Below are 24357 nucleotides of genomic sequence, written 5' to 3' on the forward strand. Positions count from 1 at the left end.
TGTTTTAACATATACATTCTTGAATTTCTTCTTCATCTTTATTCTCCTTGACATCCGCCACTCTGACAAATCCTGAAAATAGGAACATAAAGAATAATACAAACACAAAGAACTTCCTCAGCAATTACAAATTTAACTCATGGCCTGGAGGAGGAGATTTGCTGGGCCCTAAAGCAAGAAACTATATTCTTTCCTCTCTTTTACTTGCCCATATCTTATCATTTACCTTCACAGACATTACATTGTGGTTTCTAAGGCCTTCTTTCTCCCTTAGTAACCATCCAGCTACTCCAAGGGAACAATCTACTTGTTTAAGCTGGGACCAGGGAGGAACTTCCTATGCCTAAGGGTTATAGATGCTGAAACAAAGGGCCAAGAGAGGCTCTTACACTGTTCAACAATATAAGGGGTCTCTGTCTAGGGTGGGTCCGGCACTGTGAGAGAAGGACAATTACCTCTGGAGCAAGGACTAATCCTAATTATCTGCATGTCCCTTCTTACTTGGAGGTACAGTCTTTGACTGCTTGTGAGTAAGAATCTGAGACTGTTCTTTATGTCTCTCAGACAAGGGTTCCAGGAAGGAATGCTTACTCTGCAAATTTCCTTCAAAGGAGTTATTTTCCTCCAGGAATTCTCCCTCTATCCAAATCCTGGTCAAGCAGGTGTCAAAAGGTCTGATGACGTTAGTCAAGGACATGGACTCTCTCTTTCCACATCTCATTACAGAGGCTTTAAGCTCAGAGACCCACTGGTGATAGACAGGGCAGGTCACACATCGAGAGAAGAACTCCTTAAAGTACTGAAAGGAAGCGAAGGTCCATTAGCTCAGGGATTAGTACCTTCTTTCCTCCACTCCACTCCATCAGAACTTACAGCAGTCCCCACTCAGCATACTCACTCAGGGCTGGGGTAACAGAAAGGAGTAAAGTAGGCCCAGATGGCAAAGTAGGCCCAGAAAGTCTGTTTTGAGATACAGAGGGACTGGAATGTTTTAGACTCAGAAGGCAGGGATGCAGGGAGATGTGTCAAACTCAGAAGGCAGGGATGCAGGGAGGACAGTATAGACTGAGCCAGAGTGGTCCACTGAGAAGGGCTAAGTGTTAACATTTTAATGGTACTGGGTAGTAGCTGTGCAAATCCAGAAAGTTAAGGAATCCAGTCCTGACCATGCAAGAATATCTGGGAGGATACATGAGGTAGGTGGAAAGACTTTCTAGGCAGAGTAAAAAAAGGGTTCAAGGGGGAAAAAGAGACAGAGGCAGAAAGGAGAAGACTAAGGGAGAGATGCAGGTGGCAGAAAGAGTACCATAACTTAGGTGTTAGTTGAGGGGTAATGGAGACAGGTACCTTGAGGGTTTGGCGGGGAGTCTCTGAGGCAGTATGTGCGAAGACACCCTCTGGCATCTTCTGTAACATTAGCACATGGCACTCTAGGAATCGGACAAAGCCATGTGAACCAAACAGTGAGGCATTGGTTCTTTTCACCAACTGGTGAGCCTTGGAGAAGTGGTGCTCAAATAGCTTCCACTGTGAGTCCTGGGCAAACCTGAAAGGGAAGAATCACAGCTCTCAGCTCTCTCCCCTGCTTACCAACCATGGCTCTCTCATAGAACTGTCACTTTTTAAGGCTCTAAGATCTCCTGGACAGTCAGAATTGTGATTCTGGTAAGTGGCCAAGGCTACTAACTCATATGTAAGGAGACTTAAAAGGAAACCAATGACATTCAGTCTTGCCATGGGTTATCTTGCACTTAAATGTAACTCTAAACCGAACCCTTAATCTATAAGCCCAAACCTGTTAAGGGACAAGAAGAACCCTACAAATAAGATGGGGGGTAAATGGGAGGTGGTCTTTAGAAGTGGGTTGGATGAGAGAAGCCGCCACAATGAGAAGCCCACACACTGCAATGAAGAGTAGCCCCGCTCGGTGCAACTAGAGAAAGCCCGCGTGCAGCAACGAAGACCCAACACAGCCAAAAACAAAAAAAAAAAAATAAATAAATGTATTAAAAAAAAACAAAAACAAAGAAGTGGGTTGGAGATGTGGAACAGTCCTGCCTGGAAGGGCAAAAGGCAATAGTTTCAATGAGTTCATGGTGTCTTCAAACTTCTACCCTTTCCCACAGCCCTGAGTAACATGCTGGTACCCCACATTACCACATGGCCAGAGAGGAGTGGACCCCCAGCATGACATTGCTCTGAGAATTTAGAATGCAGCTGTGCTCGTAATGTTGAATGAAATGCAGACATTCCCCAAAGGGCCGACACAGCCATCCTGTGGAGAGAGAAAGTAACCAGGTTAGTATAAGTTGTCCACGTAGGAAGTGGTATAGAAGGTGTGTGGTACAGGGGAGGAGACAGCACCTGAAAGGCAGACATCCCTGAATCACAACGTGGTTCCTAGACCTTAAGGAACCAGAGGCCAGGAGCAGAGGCCATGCCTAAGGGACGGGCTCATGACTGCCTATGTTCCAAACCCAGGGCCCCACCTGAGGTCTGAATCCCTCAGGAGTACAGCAGAGCCCGGCACAAATTTACCTTTTCCATAGAGCAGCAGATCTAAGCAAGCAGAATAGAAGCAGGCCAGGCCAAGGACATCATGACCCTGGGAAATGAGCACCCACTGACTCTCCAGCACATGGACACACAGATCAAATCTGCCGAGAGACAGAGCCACTGGGACCAGCTAGAGAATGGGGAGGACGGTATAGGAGAGGAGGGGATCTTACACCTTCAAAGCAGCCTAATATCCCCTAAATCTCCTCTCCATAACTCTGTTTATAGAGAGAGCATCTGTGCCTGGGATCAGACCTGTCTCTAAGGCAAAGGAAGTGGGAAAATGACTCTGAGACAATTTCCAGGGTCTTGATCAATTACCTACCTCCCTGCAGAAAAATGGGGGAAAAAAGGAATATTTGGTAGCTCAGACTCTGCATTTCTACTCCTGACCCCTCAAACTTAAGACAATGCTTCCTGGAGTGACTAGAGAAGGGACAGTCCTGGCTGTGGAGAGGGAACAGTTTCTCCCTCTCCACTCTAAGCTTCTCTGGAAGATCATACCCTCCCTTCTAAGGCAACAAATACAAAGGACAGAAAATGATCTTAATACTTTTTCTTCAGAAATGCAGATCTGAAGAGAACTGAGAGAACCAGATTCTCCAGAGCTGGTTTCTTGAGGTGTCTGCATATCTCACGAGCTTGAAAACCTAAGGAGGTTAAAGAGCATCATGTGAGGTCTAGAGGTGAACCTGGCCTCTCTAAAAGCCCTAGGCCCACCAGCGTCAGGCCCCATTACCCAGCCTGATGGAGAAGTCAAGATGGCCGAGGCAGAGCTTGGTGTAGGCCAAGGCCTGCATGAGCTGGGCTGTGGCCAACAATCCCTCCCTGGAGAACCAACACAGGCTGTTTTTCTGAATGGCCATCTGCTCACAATGCAGCCACTTCTCCTTGTCACCCATGTTCTGGGAGAACTGGGAGAGGGCCACGTAGGTAGAGACAACCTGCAGGGCAACAAACATGGGGTAAATATTCTGGCTGTACAGTCAGGCTGCATGCATCTCCATCTCGTCCTTTTCCTGCATAAGAGCCCCCTGCATGCTTCGCTGCTCACTCAGTCAGCACTCCTGGGGGCCCCACCACTCACCTCAACTCCAGCTATGAAAACACACTCCTTCTCACCCCTACACTTCTAATTTGGTCATTCTTACTGCCTGTTCTTGAAACAAACCACTTTCTCCATCTGCACCTCTTGTTTCTCCCCAATCCGAGACTTTCCCCTTCAAAACGCTGGCCAAACTGCACCACTTCTATGTTTTCTCTAATTAAGTCCTCTGATTCTTGCCCCTTAGAACTCTTCAGAACTGCTGCCTAGATCTCTGTTATCAGTTGCGTGCACATTTGACATCATTGATGACACTCTTGAAACACCGTGTTCGTTAGGTTTCCAATAGAATAATCTTATTAAAATATAAGCAGACTCGGTTACTCCACTTCTAAGAAGCCACTAACAGCTTCCCACCTTCGTTAGGGTAAAAGCCAAAACCCCTACAGTGGCCTACAAGGCCAGCACCATCTCCCATCCCCCTCCCTAGACTCTCTGACTCATCTCCTGGTTCTTCCACCTCTCCTCCCTCCCCTCTAGTCACACTGTTCCTCAAACACAGAGGGCATGCGTTGTGCATTCGCTATGCCCTCTTCCTCTCCAGTCTTCTCCCAGATAGCCATGTGGCTTACTTTCTCATCTCCTTCAGATAGTTGCCCACAAGCCAACTGCTCAGTAAGGCTTTCCCTACCATCTTATTAAAATTGCATCCCCCCCCGCCCCACCCCGCACCCAGTTCCCAAAACTCCATGTCCTCTGGTCTTCATGTAATTTTTCTTCATTGTATTTATTATCACCTAACATACGACATATTTCACTTATCTGTTTCCCTGGAACCAAGATCAGTGCCTAGCACAGAATAGGTGTTCGTCAAATATTTGTTGAGCAGATGGATAAAAGAGAGATATAGACAGATGGACACTAAAATTAGGAAGCCTTTCTTCTTTTTTCCTAAGTCAGCAATTCTGATCCTTTTTTTAGACCACTGGCTTTGAGAATCTGATGAAAGCTATGATCCCTTCCCTACTTCCTATCACTCCCCAAATGCTCTTTTGAACATACACACAAAAGTCAACATTCAGTTCAGAGAGTTCACAGATAGCTTCGTACCTGGAAGCCCATCTATAAACTGCAAATTGAGAACCCTGCTCAAACACAAGATCAGTGGTGTCCCGTTAAGTCTGGGTTACCGTGGAACCACACTTAACCAGGGACTTGGCAGGGTCTCTCCCCCTAGCATTTTAAGTTTCTGAGTGAGGACATAGGTAAACCAAGGGTGGCTTACCTGGGCTTCACTGGCAGACTCCTTGGCTGAATTCTCCTGCATAAGAGTGGCCAGGCAGGCAAACCTGCGGCTGCTGGCCGTGGCCTCCAGGTTGTAGAGCTGCCAGAGCAGGGAGAGGCATTGCACCTGCTGCTGCAGGATTGCCAGCTTCTTCTTACTGGTGTGAAGCAAAGGGTGGTTAGCATGCCCTTATTCTTCACCAGTGTCCGCTATCCTTCCCCACAAGAAATCTGAGTCTACTCACCCAGACTTTCAGACTCAGAAAGGTTCCTGGGATCCCACTACTTCTAACCCAATATGCCTTTTAAATTCATCCCTCTCAACCAGAAAAAAAAGTTTTCAGAGACGTTTTTTAAAAAAGGTTTCATTCTTTGAATTGCTCTTTTGGTTGAATACATTTCCTATAAATTATTATAGCTCAATAACCAGGTAGCAACTTAGTATTATGTGTATATATATCAGAGAAATAATATTGATATTAAATTGCCACATATGTGTATGTGTACACACAATACACATATATGTATCTTTATTTGAAAGAGACAGGATAATACCATACTCCAAAAACGAAAGAAGTCCTCATTCAGCTACACTGAATTGGCTGTAAAAAGAGCAGTCTTTATAGTCAAATAGGCAAAACCCCAGGCTGGGTCCTAGTTTACTTCTCTGTGGCCCTAAATGGAAACAGGACAAGTTGGCTAGGCTTCTCACTTCTCACTAGGATTGTCTGGGGGCTGGCTCAGGGAACAGGAACGCCAGCATTTCTCTAGGAATGTTTGGAAAATGACACCAAACCAGGTCCAAGGGAAATTCCTTTTCAGCAGACGAAGGGCTTGCCTAGCCAATTTTTTGGCCAAGGTGATCTGTCCCATGTTGAAACAGACCTGGAGACGGTAAAATGAGAAACAGTAATGTAAATGTGGGAAGATTATTAAGGACAAGGTTCTGCATATAACACACTGGCTTTTATTTTGGAATGTGTACTTGGGGCCCTTGAGGTACTAGAGTGAGCTGAGTTGGAGCAGAGCCTGGCCACACTACCAGGCACCAGTAGGGCCACGAGCCAAGTAAAGGAGTGAGAAAACAGAATTACGGAGAAAGCACTCTCCTTTCTCATCTCCCAGACATTTGCCAGTGAGTAGTAGAGGAAGGCTGTGATTTAGAAAGTGATGCTGCTAGACTCAGATGGGATTATCATTTGGGCAGAAACTGAGATGCTTCAGATGCCATGGAAAGCATCTGAGATATCACCAAATCCCGTATCCCTCTTCATAAACAAGTTGTACCACCATAGTGCATTTGAGGGTAGGATCTGAGGAACTACCTCGAGGTTATCATATACCTGCCTGTTCTATGGCTAAATCCTCCAAGAAAATGATAAAGTCTATGGTAATTTCTGAACAAGCTTAGGAAGACTGCACAATAATTCTTTCTTTTAAAGGGAAAGAAATAATTATTTAACTTTGCTCCAAAGACCTTTTGGTTGAAACACAAATAATGCAATACCTTGGACAACTCTAATATTCCCTTTGGTATTCAAAGGCATTTATACACATTAGGTTTACTCTCCTAATCAAGGTATCTTAAGGTTCACACTGAAACTAGTTTTTATTTATGTATTTTATTTGAAAGCTCGGCTCTCTAACAAAACATCCCCCATGGTTTTATGAAGTCATCATTTATAACTTGATAAATAATCATTCCAACATACTTTGTTCTGTTCGATTTAACAGTAATGAGGCCGGGAGAAGTTGCTGTTATGAGTTATTCATCCAGAATAAGTAAGTTTACCCCTATTTGTCCTTTGAAAATGGAATGTCTCATGGCATGCTTTCCCCAGAGTTCCTATTTGATATACAAATCTCATTCCCTGGGGAAATTTGTTATAAATGATATAGAGTGATCTACAAGGTAAATTTATTTATTTATTTTAAAACAAGATGTGGAATGGAGTATAGTGAGCTCCTATTTGTATATAACAAAGGAAGGGGAAAGATTATATACATTTATGTGTGCTGAGCCCCTCTGGTAGAATACATAAAGAGAGGACACAGTGGCTCAGTGGTAGGATTGTGGGGAGAGACTTTGAAATGTATGTTCTTTTCTTCCTTCTAGCTTTATTGAGATATATTTGACATATAACATTGTGTAACTTTAAGGTGTACAATGGGATGATTTTTTTAATTGAGGGATAACTGACATACAACATTGTGTTAGTTTTAGGTGTATAACATAATGATTCAATATATGTATATACTGGAAAATGATCACTACAGTAAGTTTGATTAACATCCATCACCACATATAGTTACAATTTTTTTTCTTGTGACAAGAACTTTTAAGGTCTACTCTCTTAGTAAATTTCAAATATACAACACAGTATTGTTAACTACCGTCCCATGCTGTGCATCACATCCTCAGAACTTATACCTTTTGACTACCTTCACCCATTTTGTTCACCCCCGCATCCCCCTGAATTAGTTTATATACACTCCAGTGAGCAAAGGACATGACAGGCAATTCACAGAAATAAATGACCAATAAACATTTAAAGAAGACTTATAATATCTGATGTTGGTAAGGATGTGAAGAAGTGAGAAGAACTCAAGTTCACATAATACTGTAGTGGACAATTTGGCATTATATTTATTAATTGTAAAATCATTCATATTGTCTGCCTTAGCATTTCCACCTCTGAAAATTTCTCTTACAGAAACACTCTCACAAGGGAGTAAAGAGATATTTACAAAAATATTCACTGTAGAAATGTTTATAATAACCCCAACTTAGAGACAACCTAAATGTACATGAAGAAGGAAATGGCTAATTTGATATATGGATATAACGTAGTACTTGGCACCTGTAACTATGATTGGATGTATGTCAATATGCAAATATGTTCAATCTGTATTTTTAAGAATAAAAACCAGATGCAGAAAAAAGACAATGTAGAATTATGATTCTATTTTAAAAATAATGGATAACAATAATGATATGACTATGTGTGTATAGCTGGTGGAATTCACACCAATTATTAACTATGCTGGGCGTGACATGGGATTAGTAAGCGCTCTTTCACCTCCTACATGTATTTCTGTTTTGAATTTGAATCACATTTATAATTGCAGACAAAAAAAAGAGATTTTAAAGGAAATAACAGGATATTCCTCAAGGAGAAACAACCCAGACTTCAAGGTTACCCCCTGCCCTCACCTCTGACCGAAGACAGCAGAAAGTGGCCTCCTCAAACTGACAGATCTTCACCTTGCGCTGTTTATAAAACGAGAATGCTGAGGGCTGGCCCAGAAGGCTGCTTGCCTTCCTCAGATAAAGGAAGGCCTCCAAACAAGACAAGGGATGGAGAAACTGGATTAGGATTTAGATGTTGCTAAGCGTGTGACTGGGGCGAGGGCTAGATCAAGGTTATGATGAATTTGAACTGGGGCAGGATTTAGTTAGAAATGGGGAGCTGGACTGTGTGTGTGCAGGAGTTGGGGCAGGGCTGGCAGCACATGGTGCTCCTTCACTCTCACTTCATATTTTCTCCTAGACCCCTTACAGCTCCTCTCTCTCCCACTTTCCTCCACTTTTCATTGCAAGTTACCTGATGGTAAGAAATCCCTATAAAATTCCCCTAGTCATAGGGCTCAGCTCAGGGGCAGAGAGCAGAGCTTGCTCACCATGTAATTATCTGACAGGTCCAAGGAGGCAGCGGCAGCCTCCAGCAGGTAATAAAACGCACAAGTGGTTTCTCCAATGACCAGGCAGTGCTGGGTGAGAGGTGACAGCACTAACTTCAGGACTTCCTTACAGTGGCAGGGCTTCATGGTTAACATGTCTTTCTCAGGGCTGGTCTGAGCCAGTTTCCTGTTCACTTGATCCAGGAACTCTTCCTCTGTTCTTTGTGGAGAGAAGATGAAGAGCTGAGAGTGGCCACCCAGTAGCCACTCTTGCTGAGGCATTACCAGTTCTCAAAGCCACTTTATCCAGGAAGCTTTCCTTTATAATTCATTAATTCTATGTCTATCTTTCTCCTCCATTGCTCCATAGGTTTTGAAAGTCAGGGACCTGGTCTATAATGGCAAAGCCCTATTAGGGAGTTTTAAAAACCTAAAGCCAAAGTACCTCACAAACTAAAGGAAACGACCACACCTGAAGAGTGAACTAACACTGTTACATGCAAACATAAAAATGATACAAAGCAGTAAGTAATAATACCTTTATCTATTAGCACATTTGAACTCCATCATGGCATATTTGAATATTATTTTATACAATACCACCACCTTATCCTACAATAACCCTGCCATTCAGGTAGGCAAAAATTACCTCCCTCTTACAGATGAGGAAACTGAAGCTCAGAGAGGTTAAGTGACTTACGTATGACCTCACAGCTACTGAGTAGAACCAAAACTAGAGTTCACCTTTCTGACTACTAGTCCAATGCACTTTCTACAGGCACCACGAGTTCAAAAGAGGTCTGATCTCTCTGAGATAGAATGATTGAAAAAAGTGGGAACTGAGGAGGGCTTTGAAGGATGGTGACCATTCTGTTAACTGGAAGGATGTGCATGCCACTGAGTATGTTTAAAAGGGAGAACTGTGTGAGCAGAGACACAATAAGTATGGGGGTGATTCATGTAGAACATAGATTTTTGTTTGAAAAATGAAGGAAATCAGGTTGGATAAGCATAATAGGAAACGAGAGTGGCTGATGAATTCAAGGTATGAACATGTAAAGTTGTTAAGACAGGCATTAGAAAGCCAGGAGGTACATAGTTATGAAATGTAAAATCATTTTAATATCATCTGGGCTCAAAAGTAATTGAGAAGGCAAATTTATAGCTGAAAACAATCTGCTACATGTACAATACATTTGAGAGCTATTAAATAAAGTTTTTCTTAATCACTAAAAAATAATTTCCCTACAAACAATCAAAAATTGCCTTTCTGATTCTCTGTTAACTTGAATTTTGGGCTGAGTACAAGAGTCACTGCTCCTGGGTGGTCAGATGCCTTCCTTGTCTGCAGGTAAGGTGAGTGCCCTAGTTTAATGGTTATCTGTGTCTCACTTCCTGGCCTCCTCCATGCCCACTCTCAGCATCTCCACCTACCTGCAGTGTTCCCTTGTGAAGGCCTCCTGACTTCTGGGTGATTTTGTCTGGAACTGAAAACTGTCTGTAGGGAGAAAGAGATGATTATCTTTAATTGCCCATATTTGTATTAACTGAGAATATTTAAAATTCCTGACTACCTTTCCACTGCAGCTTAGTTCATGACCTAATTGCCTCCCCCATTATAAAAATGATAAGTTTAGGTTTAAAATTAGCCTTACACACAAGATTAGGGTGCTAATTTTTTCCTTAAATGCAACTATTTGTGATTCAAATAGTAACTCCTTTCGTTCTCAAACTTCCCAAACCAATTCCTAATTCTGTTTGCAAAGAAATGAATAAAGAATGTGTCCATCTGGTTTGATGACTAATTCTAATAGTAAAAATCCAAGAATATATCTAGATCAGATTTACGACTAGATGGGAGCGAACCACAGATCCTAAGACCTAGTGAAGAAAATCATGAGGGCACAAGATGTCACATCCCACCAGAGTCACAACGACCAGCAGAGATTTTCAGCTTTACCTAGCTGGCCTTAAATAACCTTTATCCTCTAGATTTGCCTTTTTCTCTGCAGCTGTCTTCTGACCAAAAAGAAAAGACTGGGAAGGATGTGGGGATGTTACCTATTTGGGCTCAGGAGCACAGGTGGTGGGATTGAAAAGAAGTCTAAGACAATAATTATAGGGAGGACTTGTGTTTGTTAAGTAAACACAAGTTTATTATTGATTATTTAATTACGTCACCTGAGGTAAGGTAAAGCAAGGCTAAGGTAACTAAGGAAACTGGAATTTGGCAGCACTACTGCAATGCACAATTCTCAGGGCATCATCATAGCATAGCCCGTGTGAATAACACCCTCTGTTCTACATGGTCATGCACAACGGCCCTGGGTCTGAGAAGCCTACTCAGGGTTCGGATGTGCTGGAAAGGTCTTGGGCCTCTCTCACAGCTAGACTGACCAGGCTGTCGAATCTACAGCTGACAGTGACCTCTCAAAAACGAAAGGCCATATAGGAAATATGAATGATAGTGTGATTTCTTCATAATACCAACCAGGACATTCACTACTACTTTCCTCTTTCCCCTCAGAAAGTACAACAGTGCAAATGACTGTAGAGCTCATCAGCCAGTGACCAATTTCTCCAAGTCACTGGTCCACCTTCATAGAGTCATAAGAATGTTCTGGCCAGAAGAGGTAGGATCATAGATCAACATCTTCATTTTAGTCTTTTACCACCACCGATTCACCATCTCTCCCATATCCCTCTCCCCTGCTAACATCAACACCAACTTCTCTTTTATCAAAGTAGAAAAAGAGAAGATTTGCCTGGGTCTTGACAGCTGTCTTCAAATATGAAAGAAGGCACAACTCTGAAAAATGAGTGAAAAAGTTGCAGGAAGGTAGAGTTCACCTTGATGAAAGAATCTTTCTAACCGCTACTGAGAATGAAATGGGATGCCCTACAAGGTAAGCTAACTGAAAATGTTAAAACTAAGAGGGTGAACTCTTGGCCCTCAGCAGTGAAATCATGGAGTCCTAACCACTGGACCACAGGGAATTCCCGAGGGTGAACTCTTTATCTGGGATGTGGTAGAGGGCTATAGGCTTTGGGGAACATCTATCCACTAATCCAAACTTCTTTAAGTAGCTAACTCCTACTTATCCCTCAAATCTCACTCAAGGGAGTCTTATCTTACTCCTTTCTCAGGCTGGGCTAATGGCCCCTTCTCTAGGTACCCCAACTCCTATGTAGTCCGTTTTCATCACCTTTATCATGCCATATTGGAATTCTCTATTTATATGTCTGTATCACCCCCCCAAAACTGATAATTTCATTTTGTATTATTAACACCTAACTGCAGCATCTGATACACATAAGGGCTCCATATATGTGTACTGAGCTGAATAATTACTGAGCTGAATAATTATAATAATAAAAACAATAACTAAAACGTATTGAGCACTAACCACGTGCCTGGCACTATTCAAAGCACATTATATATTTATTTTAACTCATTTAATCCTCACAACAACCTATGAAGTGTGTATTGTTATTTTCCTCAATTAACTGAGGTTATGTAACTTGCCCAAGATTGCCAACCAAACCAAGAATAATCTCTAAAGTTCCTTTTAACTCTGAGATCACACTTTTCTTATTTCTGGTACTTCAGTGAGAAATGGCTCTCTCCACCTATTTTTCTCTTTTAATCTGATTTCACCTTTTGAATAAAGAGCTCCAAGTACACGAATAAAGAGAAGTGCTGCCCACGTGTCTTCTTTCTGCCCCCTGGATTTACCTTGGGGAGAAGGCAGCTGCAATTTGTCTGGGATCACTTGTGTTAGTATCGAGCCAGTATCTTTGTAGCTACAGAATCGGGAGGTCCCACTGGAGCTCTTAGTAGAACAGATGGCAAAACGGTGGAAGGGGACAAAGTCCCCCCCATGACAGCTCCCACAGCGGCAGGCCAAATCTCGAAGAAACCAGGCACATTCAAGGTGTAGGGCTGTCTGTTGTGCCTTGGGCCACAGCTCCCAAGCCGCTTCCTGCAATAGAGGCACTCCAAATTCTAGCACCTCGGTTTGAGGTAGGGATAGTTTCTCTTGTAGCCTGAGAGGAGAGCCAGCATCTGAAATATAGGAAAACCTAAATGAGAGTCTCCCTTAAAGTCCTTTTACGCTACCAGGTAGCAAACTCCCAAGCACATGCTGCTAGTGTATAAGAAAATTTTATTTATAATTCCTATTTGGTATTATGGCTTCCTTTGTATAAAAAATTTTATACCAATCTGAGAGTGATATTGACTGTATCTAGTATAAAGTACAACAGGGAAGAAATGTCTAGTGGTAGAGAACTACACTGGATAGACTTCTTAGTTCTTCCTCCTAAATTGAGCTTTTTTTACTGCAAATTATTATAAACATAAAATAACAGAAAGGCTCTGCTCAAATATAAGGTCCAAATATATTTCAAAGTCAAATTATTTGTGGATTATATATGCTTTGGGTAGCTTATGTCACAATTTTATTCTTTTTTGTGGAGAATATGAGATTGCAGCTATTTAATTTATATCTTGCTTTGTTCATATGTTTAAATATCATGTGTGTTTAACGTCCTTGTGAATTTCTAAAATTAGAAACAGTTTATCCTATTTTCTTATTATTTATCCTAAGAAGCCAATAAAAGACTACGGCAACTCCGCAACGGGAGAGGCCACAACAGTGAGAGGCCCGCGTACCGCAAAAAAAAAAAAAAAAAAAAAAAAAAAAAAAGACTACGGCAATATTTTCTGAACCAAAAATCAAAATACAAATACTTAACACATGGGGTTAACATGGAGCTAGAATTCTTGAAATTAAGACAATTCTGAAAAATACAGGCTATTCATTCACTATAACCATGGGTCTTCCATGGTTAAAATAATTAATTTCCCCCATCTCTTAGACATAAGCTTTAAGAGACTGAGGCCCATGATATATGATATTGATACTCTTTCTGAACACAGATACCCTCACCCAAAGCTCTCTATTCAGTCCTGAGAACAAGGGAGCAGCTCTGCCTCACCTGACTTTCTCTCCTCTTTGGTTTGTTCAATAATCTCGATAGAGGAAGGCATTAATATTGGCTCAGTAGGAAGCTCTTGGCTCTTGTTGCACCAGTGGAGCACATGTATATCCACAAGAGCCCTCAGTACCTGAAGTAGCTTATTTTTACCCCAGCCAGGCAGGAGGTGCTGCAGCAGATCTATGTGGAAGGAGTGACCAATGACTGCAGCACACTTAACCAGCAACTGTTCCTCTGGGCTCAGTTGATCCAGTTGGTTCACTGCTATTTCTGAAGAAAAAAAAAAATCTGTAATGAACAGGCTTTCTACTAACATAGAATACACTGTGTTAACAATCCGTTCATTCAAAAAAAAAAAAAAAAAAGCGTTTGCTTTTTTGTCCATCTGTTCTCCACTCAGCCAAATCTCTTGAAAGAGCCTTATCTCCATGTCCTCTTTTGTCCCCATTCCCCATTCATTATTCAACCAACAATCAGGTTTTCAGCACAACACTGAAACTGCTGTTCCTCATGGTCACCAAAACCTTTTGCTGGTAGATCCATTTTCTTCTCACTTTCAACTAAACATGGAGGCTGGGCTTCCTGGTCCCAGAACTCTAATTACTATAAAGATCTTAACTCCAAGCATTTTAGTAAATCTCTCCATATTCTGACCCATGTATTAAAGCAGTTGGTATTGAACCAGTAAGTCACCAAGCCCCAAATCTAGGAATAATTCTAAACTTTTCCCTCTCCCTCACAACCAACTTGTCACCCACTCATTCTCTTTCTAAATGTTCTTGAATATATTTCCTCCTAAACAATTTTAGTATAAGTAGTCATTTTCACCTGGATCACTATGCTACCCTGTTCTGAACATCTCCAATTTCCTCTCATTCTTATCTCAATAACACATTAACTAGTGGTAGAACTGTACACCTAAAGTACAAATATAGTCATGTCAGCCCCCTTCTTAAATACTTGTATAACTTACATGGCCTTTTACCATGTAGCTTTGGCCTTTCATTTAGACCAAGGCCTTGCTGACTGGACTGTTCATTTTAGCTTATGAGTTAAATCCTTTTTCCTTCCCTGTGGACAATACTGATCTTGGGTTAACTTTCTAGCTGTTTCCTAGGATCCTTATAAAATTAGAATATCAGCTGAGTTACCAGGTAACACTGCTTATGCAAAGAGTGATCCCTGATTGGAAACTGAATTTGGACTAGGAAAACTGTGAATAAGCTACAAATACCTGGTGGTAAGCCACAGCTTTGGGGTTCCTTGAGTGTAGTAATTCTTGTAACAGGTCACAGTGCCTAGAAACTATGCCTCCAGGACTATTCTAAGAGATACCAGTTCCTTGTTGGGAAATGGGGCATCTAAGCACCCATCCATCATGGTCTCATCCCATCACATGTAAGCTATTCCTTGAGGCTCCAGAGAATAGCAGTGGGAACTGCCGTGAGGACCCCCACTGAAGAAAACCACTTGCTCCTGTACTGCTACAGTGCTGTGTTTCCTGACCTGTACGCTTCTAAGTTAGTAAAGCCAATGCCAAGTGTGGCCTATCACAGTTGTAGGAATATGAACTGTCCAGGTGGACCTAAAACCACCAGAGTGGACAGCTTATAATAGCTAACAGTCATTGACTATTAATTATATACCATGATTTATTTCATTTAATCTTCAACTACCCCCATGAGGTAGGGGCTATCATTATCCTCATCTGAGTATGAGAAGACTAAGGCTTAGATAAGTTTATCTAACGTTTCACAGCTACTAAGTGGAGGAAGCAATGGTACCCAGATTTTTCTGATGCCAGAGCCCTGGCTCTTAATTACCAATGTGTTCTGTACTGCTGTTTCACATGCATGTCTTATATTCTCAGTAAGACCATGCTTGACTTGAAGGCATGCTTATCCATCATAACATTCCTCAAGAAGGGTTAATAAAGTACCCTGGCCACCAAACATTTGAACAGAACGTTAAAAAAACCATCCTCATCTCTAAAAAGAACACCGCCTGTCTAATTATGCCTACCCAATTCTGACGACTTTATTCTCTATCTCATCAGTCATTATAAGCTTACTTTGCACTCTTTTTATTAAACCCCTGCTATGTCCCTAATACTGTCTCTTCACCAGCACCATGGATTTTCCTAAATCTCAGCAGCATTATCTCCCTTGCTTACTGTCTCCTCCAGCACAGGGATATGCACAAAGGGAAACTCAGGTCATAGTTTTTATTAAACAGCTAGAAAACTTTCCCAGGTTATCAGTCAGCCTCAAAGAGAACAGTGGGCTCACTTACATAAAACATTACTCAAGTAGCATTACAAGTCTTTAAGAACTCTTCGGGCAGTGCCAGAATTTATTTCTGGAAGGCAGATTTCTTTTTTGAAGAAATGAAGCTAGCATGATAATGAGGGATCTATACGCAATCATCCACCAAATTACTAAGTGCAATGACACCTGTAATTGATTCACTTGAGGTCTTCAAGGGACCTGCCTTTTAATAACGGTGGAAGAAGCACTGTATCCAAGTTCACATCATCCTTGACTGTGCAGACATAAAGTTCCTGGTCTTCAGAGCTGGCAGGAGAAATACTATACATTGTGGATTTCATGGCATTGGCTGTAGAGAAAGAAGACTATGACTGAGGAAAACACCATGCTCAGTGACTGTAGTTTTAAAGGCACAAAAACACATTTAGTCAAGAAACTGAAAGGATTAAGATAAATGGAGCATACACGTTTAAAGTGGTTTACCCCACCCATCCTGCCTGTCCTCTCACTTTCTCTTAGGAACGAACATTTCCTGTACCACACGGTACCTCACATTCTCACTCTTCCTGTTTGCCTTTCAGTAGCCCTCTCCTCTATTACACCACAGCTCTAGGATGCCTTTCTGGATTTACACATACTTCTATCTCTTTCCTCCTCCCTTCTCCCCTCCCCCATTCAAACCCTCAAGTCATCTTTCTCATCAGTAATGTGCAATTCTCTATTAGACTGTCATGTTTATCAATCCTCTCTGATGTTTATAAATCCTATTTTCCTATCCCCGCCTCCTAGGCTGCTCAAAAAGGAACTAAAGTAGATTGACTCAATTACTTTATCTGAGGCAGGTATTTAGTGTTTTCAACACAGTTGCGTATTATTTGTATAGTACACTTAGCCAGGAAGGCCGAATCTTGCTTATGATGGCAGCAGGGAAGAGGCACATGCCTAATTAGGACCAGGTGATGCCATGTTCAAGAATGAACTCCAGCAGTGGGATCAGGGTAGAACCCTGGGAAGCTCAGCTTACCTGACAGGGTCTCCCACTTGCTGTTCTCCCCCTCCTCCTTTTGGAGGTCATGAAAGAGCAATATGTTCTTAGAGAGAAGGTCCTGGCATAAGATCTCACAGTAAAGGGGGTTTCCAAAGCACCTGCGGAGAAGGTAGCTGTGGAGAGGTAAGCAGGGGATTGCTGACTAAAGATGCCCACTTGAAGAGAGCCAAGCATAAAGGTATTTCATAGTGAGGAATATTTCTTCTTTTGTTAAAGTCAGTTCTTGATGATATACACTAACAGAGGGAAGCAGCAGCACAGAAATGTAAAAAAAAGTTTCTGATTGGTTTTGGCAGTAACTTTTCTCTCAACTATTTTGCTTCTGTTGATGTTAAAAGGAACTAGCATCCCCTTGCTAAAGGGTCCGGCAGAAGTTGGCCTGACCGCACATACTGGACCTATTAAGAAAGCCATCCAAGTCCTAACTGTCCTGTGAAAACCTGGGTGAAGAGCCCAGGGGAGACAGCCCTTTACTGCGTTACTAGGAGACTGTCTACTCTTAAATCCTAGTTTTGGGCCTCCTCATGGTTTCTAATGCCATACTCTCCCCCAACTCCGGTGTGAGACCTGAGCCTTCTCTTATACTATGGCACTGGCTCCTCCCTTAATGAAGTGCCCAGCTAGTCCTAGCCACTCACATCTGCAGCTCTTGGGGGATGCTCACCACCCCCAGTTCCCAACATGCCATTCTCAACAGTGAGGTCGCTGCCAACTTCGAAATGGGCACAAAGATAGCCTGAGGGCTCTGCAGGAAGTGCTGGGCCCAGCCACAAAGGGTGAAGGTAGGGGTCAATGTCATCACCATGATGATGGGCACACTGGAGAGCAAAGTTCCCAAAAACTCCCAGGAGTCTGCATCCATATACTGGGCCTCATCAATGAGGAAAATCAGTGGTGTTTCCCTCATTGCCTGGAAATAACAGTAAAGAAACAATGACAAGCTCTGATTAGAAATGAAGTCATCTGATTTTCAAATCTACCATGAATTTCCCATCAACAATTTAAATAAAATGTCAACAAAGGCTGGGATTTTCAGAGTAAAATGTATTCTTAGTCCAGGTAATATTTTACTTTATAAATATAAAACACAGCTTATATATCTAATTCCTAAAGAAATGTACTGAGTTTCTTTGAACAAGAAAATACTAACTGAAATATGAAATAAGCATCAAAATATTCTCCAAATCAAACTTGAAGCTTGCAAATATTTCATTTTAGCAAAAGATTCAAACTGTGTGGGAATTCACAGTGTTTTTAAACCAGTAATTTCCAAACCAGGCTGCACATCAGAAATACCTGGGAGTGCTATAGCTAAGGCTACCAGTTATAATGCCTGCTCATGTAGACTTTAAAAAAAATGTATTCTCTTTTATCCACATTCCCTACTCCCATTCCATTCCTCACTGCCACAGGTAACCATGCCAATGTGTTTATCATATTACCTTCTGCCTGTATTATGTTCTTATAAAATGTGCATTGCTGGTTTGTCATGTAAATTGTTTTTATGTAAATGGTACTGTATAACAGGTCTCATTATTTCTCTTTTTACTCAGGATTTAAAAAATTGGTTTATAACATTATATACTTTTTATGTGTACAATATTATATTTCAACTTCTGTATACATTACATTATACCACAAAAGGTATAGTTTCCATCCATCACCATACAGTTGACCCCCTTTACCCATTTTGCCCCATCCCCTCTGGTAACCAATACTTAGTTCTCTGTAACTATGTGTTTGTTTTTGTTTGGTTTGTTTGAATTTTTTTTTTTGATGTGGACTATTTTTTTCTTTAAGTTTATGTTTTTGTTTTTTGGCCATGAGGCATGTGGGATCTTAGCTCCCTGACCAGGGAAACCTGTACCCCCTGCATTGGAAGGTGAAGTCTTAACCACTGGACCACCAGGGAAGTCCCTGTTTGATTATTTATTTACTAATATTCCACATATGAGTGAAATTATATGGTATTTGTCTTTCTCCATCTGATTTATTTCACTTAGCATGGTACCCTCAAGGTCCATCCATGTTGTCACAAATGGCAAGATTTCATCTTTTTTTTATCCAGCTATTCCACTACTGGATATTCATTGGAAGAATATAAAAACCCTAATTCAGGAAGATATATGCACCCTTGTGTTCATTGCAGCGTTACTTAGGAGAGCCAAGATACGGAAACAACCTAAGTGCCAGTTGATGGATGAATGGATAAAGAAGATGTGGTGTATATATATACACAATGGAATATTACTGAGCCACAAGAAAAGATAAAATATTCAGGATTGTTTTCAGATTACTCCATGTTGCTATGTTTTCATCTACTGCCTTACTTCTAACTTCTGCACTATAAACACTCCATAGTGTTCATCTATGAATTCATGCCAATACCTCCCTAACCTCCACAAACAAACGCTGCAATGAACAGACTCCCTGCAATATATATCTAGGAGTGGAAGTGCTAGGTATAGAGGATGAATGTTATTAAAATTTGACTAGTTACTTCAAGATAGCTTTCCCGAATGGCTACATCAGCATCTCCTCGTACAGATTATTGACTCTGTAATCCTAGGTTGGGGCCTGAGTATCTGTATTTTTAATAAATAGGAGGTAAAGTAGCTATCAACCTGCATCCAGAAGCTACTGTTCTAAGTTACTAAAATTTCATTAAGAAACAGGATCAGGAAGGAGCAAAGACCTTTCCTTGTATGCTGTGCTGTAGGATGGATTCAAGGTTAAAGGTAGATAGAAACAATGAAGATATCAATAAATAGGCAGGCCGAGAAATGCCCAAGTGAAGGTAAGATGTGGATAGATTGAAATGAGCATAAACCATCTCCACATATTAAGAGTTAATGGTATGTAGCAAAAGTACCCACCTTCTGCAGCACTTGAAAAAAACATGCTTTAACCTTCTTTTGTCTGGTCAGGTCATCCATGTGCGAAACTTCGAAGGATAAGGGAAACTGACCGGGAAAATTATTCATATATTATCATTCAAAATGACAATCTAATAAAAATATACAGGTTCTCAAAAGGGAACAGAAAATTATTCTATTTTGAGTGAGAATGGATTTCTACAGGATTAGGCATAGGGTTACAAATACCAATCCAACGTCAATATACAGTTCAGAGGGTGAGACTGAAAGTCCACTGGTGGTTAGAGAGAGATAGCTCCTTTCCATACTGGACTCTGGCAAACTCTTAAAGGATCATGACTAAGGAATAAAGTGACAGGTCAGAGTTAGCAATGTCACTTTGGACAACTCCAGTACCCCAGTTATTCCAAATATACCAGAATGAATGTGTGCATGAGACTTGTGAGAAAGAACTGCAATGGACATCTGCAACACTGTGCTAGGCTAAGGCACATGAGCTACGATGGACCTGAGAGCCAAAGTGAGGCTACTCCTTGACCACTTTGTCCAGGGCCCCAGGTAAGGCCTGTCTTAAGACAGGGCTATGCTGAGGGACTGGACAGATTTTTGTTTTCTCTATTTTTCATTAGATACAATGCCCTGCATGCTGGGTAGATTAGGAGAAGTGATGGAGGATGGACAAATGGAGCTGTGGACCAGGGAATTCTTAGCCTACTCGCTATTGGGTACCACATAAATCCTAGACCACTGGAAGCGTCTGAGATTCAGATGCTGGTTCAAGTGACATACTCCATGACCCAGGAATAGAAAGGTAAGGTTAAAGAATAAAATGCTGCAACCAACTCAAGAACACATGCATATAATTGCTGGATATGCACATCTGGTCAATATCACAGTGACAGATTTTAGTACCTTCACATTTACGATGCAGTCTCTTATATACTACATCCTCTAAAATCCATGCAAAACCCATATAAAGTACTACTACTGTCATTTCACAGGTGAAAAAAATTGAGGCTCAGAGAGGCCAAGTGATTTGTACCAAGATATACAACTAGCAAGTTTCAGAGTCAGTCCTAGAATCCACTCTCCTCAAATAGGAGAAAGCCTGGGGTCTGGTGTCAAAGACTTTTCAAATCTCAATCCTGCCACTGCTGACTGTGTATTCTTAGGCCATATATGTATACGTATATGTATATGTATATGTGTGTGTGTGTTTTAGATTCGAAGACAATCCTGGGTCCAACTAGCCACCAAAAATATCAGTAATCCAGTTCAGAAAGCCACTGCCTTTGTTACCTTCACAAAGAAGAGGTCATTAAACAGGCAGTGAAGCGATTCCTCCACCATCCCATGGAGCTGTTTGTGGAGGCGCTCTTGCCGGTAATAGGCTGGGCACATATCAATCTCAAAGAAGATGGCCATGAGGGTCTGGATGGCATAGAAGCACTGCTTGGAATCTGCTTCCTTCAGCTTCAATGGCAACACCCTGGTAAACGTTACTATGGTCACTGGGAGTCCCCTGATCCAGAGAGGTTACTCAGTCCGCCAGCCCAAGGATGCTGAATCTAACGATACAAGAGTCTCACCAACAAGGGAAAGGAGCCCCAAGAGAAACAGACGCCAAGTCAGAAAGCAGGAGTCTTTACCTGTGCCCTTCTTTCTGGGCCAGGAAGTTTATTTCAGCCAACAGCTGACTTTTCCCACAGCCTTTTCCACCTTCATACAGAACTGCCTGGCCCTTCTTTTGTTGCAAACTTCCCTGCTGTGCCATTCGGAAGGCTTCCAGTTCTTTCTCCCGGTCTGTGAAGAGACAAGGAGAACCTAACACTCCTGTGCTTTTTAGCAGACACTTATTTATTTGAATTAATTTGTAAAGGTAATTCTCAGAACGGCTTTTTCCCCAGAATCCTTGACAGAATTCCATTATTTGATAAGCCTTCACGTCTTTTTCCAGAAAATCAACTCCGGACTATAAAGAAATGTATGCTGGGCTTGGGGGCTTGCTCCAGAGCCTACATAATAACATTTAGAACAACTAGGCACCACATGGACATGGGGGCTACTACATCTTCTTAGCTTTTTGTAAAAATTTCCATTATAACAATTTAGTGTTCAAAGTCTGTCACTGCTCTGTGAAAATAATGGACTAATGGATCTAGATAAAACAAATATAAAGATAGGGAACATATAGTGTGGGTGGAACAGTCTCGGTGCTACTGTCACTATCTCAGGATGAGGAATTTCCCTCTAAAGATGAGAACCCTTACAAAGATTCTTACTAAATGTTGGAACCTGAAATTTAAACATTCAACATGGAAAAGAAATGGCAAGTCCTCTTCAAAATTAACACACATTCACTAAGAAGGTTGCTCTCTATTTTTTAATACAAGCTTAGAAGCATTTAGTCTCAAATTTTGCTTTTTAAATCACATTTAACCATCTACAGCTGAAAACGATATGATTTAAGGTAAAAAAGAAAACTTACCTAGCAAAGAGTGATTTTTATTTCTCTCTCTGGCCAGATGTCTCTTCCCAAACATTCTGGGAAAAAGGACAAAGGGAAATGTGTTAATTAAAAATAGATTGGGATAGACAGATAATATGTTTTTAAATAGATAGAGGATTTGTCCTTATAAATAAGTACTTTCAGACAACTAAAGAGGTCCAGAGTTCTGTATCAAAGAGTTTTAAAAAAACTAAAAAATTTTGGAAGGGGAGACAAACTATTTATTGTTCCAGGCTCAGGGAAGTAAATAAATTGTGAAGTACACATAGAAAAAAGAACATCTAGACTAGTGACCTATTGCTATTCTCTTCCTGTAGGACAGAAGTTGTTCCCTGAGGAACTAGCTAAAAGCTAAACATAAAAGCTAAAGATCTCAGATATGAAACCCTCCTCTTATGTCTCTTATTCCAGCAGGCCAGTACTAGAAGCATCTTTCTTTCTAATTTCATATAATCAAGGATTCATTATTCCTATGCCCTGATTCTATAAAAGAGATGGGACTGAACTATCACATAATGACACTCACATACATCTTCTATGGCCAAGGTATTCATACATCTTCCCTGGGTTGGAGATGTTTTTCATCATTTTCTCTGGGAGTTTCTTAAAGTTGTAAGCAGGTAGCATAGATCTTAGATATGTTACCTCATCACAGGACACCAAACCTGGATAAGCAGTTATCATTCTTGCCACAAGGCTTACTTTTGGGCCAATAACTGTATCAGGGAGACAGAGAAGAAAAGGATGGAGAATTTTTAGATCACCTCCTTTACCATCACCCCCTAAGTCACAGAGCGAACAGTCCAATGTCCTATTCTACCTGCATATTCGTGTCTTGCTACTGCCCCAACCATGCCACAGAATACTGGTCCACTGGTGATACTGATGGAAACAAGCCTGGGGATCAGAAAAGCAACAGTGGGTAAATATGCACTCAGAAGCCACCAAGTCCAGCACGAGATCTGCCGCTCCCTAGATCCAGAAGTCTAGTTTTAGAGCTCAGAATGCAAAAGGCCAGAGGCTGCTGTCAGTTTGCATCACATGGTGGGTACAAAGTACTGAATATTAGGGAAATAGTCAAAAGGAACAAAATGGTCCCCCTACTCTAGGAATTTTAGTTGAGGAGCTATTATTAGTAAAAACACCTTATATCTGTCAGATACTCTTTATGTGCTTTTTGAAGTATTTTCAAATTCATTACCTCATCTGATTCTCTGAGGGATAATTAACAACAAACATGTGAGGTACGTAGGGCAAATATTTAAAACCCATTTAACAAAAGAAAAAAAAAACTGAAGGAGTTAATTAACTTTCCCAGAGTTATACAAGAGTTAATATTAGTGCCAGAATGAGAATCCAGGCCTCCTGACTCCCAGACCAATGTTATTTCCACCACACCATGCTGCTTCACATGAAACCCCAAAATGAAAAGTAGATCAACAGATCTATACAGGGTTAATGGATCAAATAATGCCAGAGTGTGAGAGTAAAGGAATACTCAGAATGTCAGGCTGCTGATGGAAGGCTTGCTGAAGCAAATGTCTTTGAAATAAATTTTTTAAAAGGAGTAATATTTTTTCATTCATCCATTCACACATGCATACATTCACTCACTTAATAAGCTCTGAGAAGCATGTACAGTACCAAGTACTGGGCTAGATGTTTATAATACCCTGTCCTGGAGAAGTTCAGTCTGGGCTGGTGGTGGAGATTGAGGGAGGAGAAGAGATATATTCATAAGTTAGCAAGAAAATACTACATATTAGAGATCAATACAACAATTAACAGAGCAAAGAAAGGGATGCATTAACTGATACTGGAGATTAGAAATAAAGTATTCATAAAGGAGAGGACATATGATCAGACCTTGAAACCTGGAATACTGCCAAAGTGAGGCAACAGCATTTTGTCCAGTGGGAAAAGGCACAGGCTTTAGCAATCCTGGTGTATTTGTGCAAAACTAAGTAGTTCAAGATGGCTAGAACACAGAAGGTGTTTGAAATAGGAAGAGGCGGAAGGAAAAGTGGTCCTACCTAGGCCATGGATGGAAAAGCACTAGAAATATAAATTATTTTTAAAAAGGGCATATA

The 24357-nt window shown here is 41.2% G+C and overlaps 1 protein-coding gene across 1 annotated transcript in view; it reads right to left on the reverse strand.

The window, feature by feature from the left end:
• Positions 1-445: 445 nt before the first annotated feature.
• LOC132432017 (adenylate cyclase type 10-like) overlaps positions 446-24357 on the reverse strand; it is a 38085-nt gene continuing 14173 nt past the window's right edge. Inside the window, exons 11-32 of the mRNA XM_060021843.1 lie at positions 23088-23164; positions 22794-22983; positions 22247-22302; positions 21408-21561; positions 21058-21247; positions 19759-19845; positions 17521-17792; positions 16859-16995; positions 16058-16183; positions 13568-13837; positions 12303-12632; positions 10001-10064; positions 8567-8786; positions 8100-8225; positions 5598-5770; positions 4887-5043; positions 3296-3500; positions 3110-3206; positions 2539-2657; positions 2158-2275; positions 1348-1546; positions 446-799 (exon numbers count right to left, since the gene is read on the reverse strand). Coding sequence (XP_059877826.1) covers positions 476-799; positions 1348-1546; positions 2158-2275; positions 2539-2657; positions 3110-3206; positions 3296-3500; positions 4887-5043; positions 5598-5770; positions 8100-8225; positions 8567-8786; positions 10001-10064; positions 12303-12632; positions 13568-13837; positions 16058-16183; positions 16859-16995; positions 17521-17792; positions 19759-19845; positions 21058-21247; positions 21408-21561; positions 22247-22302; positions 22794-22983; positions 23088-23164 — 3691 coding nt within the window. The 3' untranslated portion in view covers positions 446-475. The remainder of the gene's footprint in view (positions 800-1347; positions 1547-2157; positions 2276-2538; positions 2658-3109; positions 3207-3295; positions 3501-4886; positions 5044-5597; positions 5771-8099; positions 8226-8566; positions 8787-10000; positions 10065-12302; positions 12633-13567; positions 13838-16057; positions 16184-16858; positions 16996-17520; positions 17793-19758; positions 19846-21057; positions 21248-21407; positions 21562-22246; positions 22303-22793; positions 22984-23087; positions 23165-24357) is intronic.

This window comes from Delphinus delphis, chromosome 10 (assembly GCF_949987515.2).
Source record: "Delphinus delphis chromosome 10, mDelDel1.2, whole genome shotgun sequence".
NCBI classification, from domain to species: Eukaryota; Metazoa; Chordata; class Mammalia; order Artiodactyla; family Delphinidae; genus Delphinus; species Delphinus delphis.